Consider the following 1,938-nt stretch of genomic DNA (forward strand, 5'->3'; position numbering starts at 1 on the left):
ATCGCGGTTCACCTATCGCGGTTCACCTATCGCGGTTCACCTTCTCGGTTCACCTTTCGCGGTTTATTGTTTAAGCTTACGTCGTTTATTATTTAAGCTCTGTGGTATTGTCTTGCATTTATGATAAAATAAATATATAAAAAATTATAAAAATAAAAAATATATACTGTTCAGTACTGTTTCTACTTCGCGGATTTTCGCCTATCGCGTGGGGTTTTGGAACGTAACACATGCGATAGTCGAGGGATTACTGTATTGTACATGTTTCTAAGTCCGGGGTCTATGGCTGTGCATTTACCTGCATGCTTATTATTGTGCCTATATCAAAAGGGATTATTATTGTTGTTGTTGTTATCATCATCATCATCATCATCATCATCATTATTATTATTATTATTATTATTAAATATTTATTTATTTTTTAGGTTACCGCTCTCGACTGCAATGTCTACCTTCTCCCGAGAGTATTCGAGGAGTCCTGCCTTACATGAACGAAAGAATGCGCAAGCGGAGATGTTTTGCCGACAAAGAACTTGAAGTAGTGATGTACCAGAGAGAACAAGAAGCTGAAATTGTTGCCAAATCGAAATCTAACGTAGGTGCAGGTGCACTTTCTGCAGTCGGCACTTTACATTTACCTATGGTCAATAACAATCTGCAAAATTATGCAGGAGAACATCAACCTGGGCCACAGCACCAATCACAGCAACAACAACAGCAGCAGCATCAGCAACAACAACAACAACAACAACAACAACAACAACAACAGCAACAACAGCAACAGCAGCAGCAAATTCAGCAGCAGCAACTCCAAACCCCAAAAGAATTCTTAGGAAGAATTTTCCCGGCCTTAAATCCGAACCTCTTAGAACTGGTGTGGCAAGGTTGTGGCGGTAGCTTAGAGCGAGCGATTGAACACCTAGCCACAAGTATCAAGTCAAGTCTGGTGGTTGCTTCTAACAGTGCCAATTTTATGAACTCTGCAGGATATTGTCCTGCCACCCTAAATCAACTAATCCAAACCTACTCCGTCCATTACCCGTTTCACACATCACCTTTCAATTCAGACCACCCGATATATTTTGATCCATCGTTGTCGCCACCATCCCCGATCCTTTCGTCCATCACTAGCGTGCCTTCAGGTAGAATTCCATCCACTTCCCCCTCGTTGACATCAAAGTGTCCGGAAGATGTTTTGTCTCTTTCGTCGTCTACTCTTTCATCTTCATCACCTTCGTTGTCATCAACTATTTCCCCTTCTGTCACTAAAGATAAACTACAATTCCAAAGTGCGCAACAAAAAGTGAATTACCAACTGTTGTCCTTGAATTTGTACACATCCACAAACCAGAAAGATCCAAACGGATTAGAGCAACGCAAAAGTGGTAAAAGCTACAGTGGTTGTGTTCACACATCTACAGAAATTTCTTCCAAACTCAACGACGGAGGACCAGGAAAAAACGTTGAGCACAGTGGTACAAGTAGAATGTCTCCTGGTGAAAATGTGTCCCCTACATGTCAGACACCGCTGGCATTGGTTACAACTATCGGTAAAAATGGTCTCAGCAACATGAGAAAACTTATAACCACGGAAGAGCTGTTGAAAAGAAGATCAGCTTTTCAATGTTTAGTCAGACCATTAAATCGGCCGAAAGCATCAGACATAAACGACAGCTACACAGAAGGAGCAATTAATTCGTTTAAAATGGAATCTCAAACAGAAAGAACTTTTACTACTGAGCGTGCGAAAATCCCGCTTAAGTTCTCTGTAGCTGCATTGATTGGCAAATAAACCAAACTGTTCGATATCCTGACTTGTTTGATATCATACCTCTGCAGCAACCAAAACTGCTATTAATTGAGGCATACAGCAAACAAATGCGTGATCTAAACTGACAATTAAAATACACACACGCACACACACACACACACACACAC

At 41.0% G+C, this 1,938-nt stretch overlaps 1 protein-coding gene across 1 annotated transcript in view; it reads left to right on the top strand.

Annotated features, from left to right (window-relative positions):
- Nucleotides 1-1,799, top strand: part of LOC106879133 (dual specificity protein kinase splA) — a 13,405-nt gene extending 11,606 nt beyond the window's left edge. Inside the window, exon 4 of the mRNA XM_052976524.1 lies at nt 426-1,799. Coding sequence (XP_052832484.1) covers nt 426-1,792 — 1,367 coding nt within the window. The 3' untranslated portion in view covers nt 1,793-1,799. The remainder of the gene's footprint in view (nt 1-425) is intronic.
- The last annotated feature ends 139 nt before the right edge of the window (nt 1,800-1,938 follow it).

Source organism: Octopus bimaculoides, chromosome 24 (assembly GCF_001194135.2).
Source record: "Octopus bimaculoides isolate UCB-OBI-ISO-001 chromosome 24, ASM119413v2, whole genome shotgun sequence".
Classification (NCBI taxonomy): Eukaryota; Metazoa; Mollusca; class Cephalopoda; order Octopoda; family Octopodidae; genus Octopus; species Octopus bimaculoides.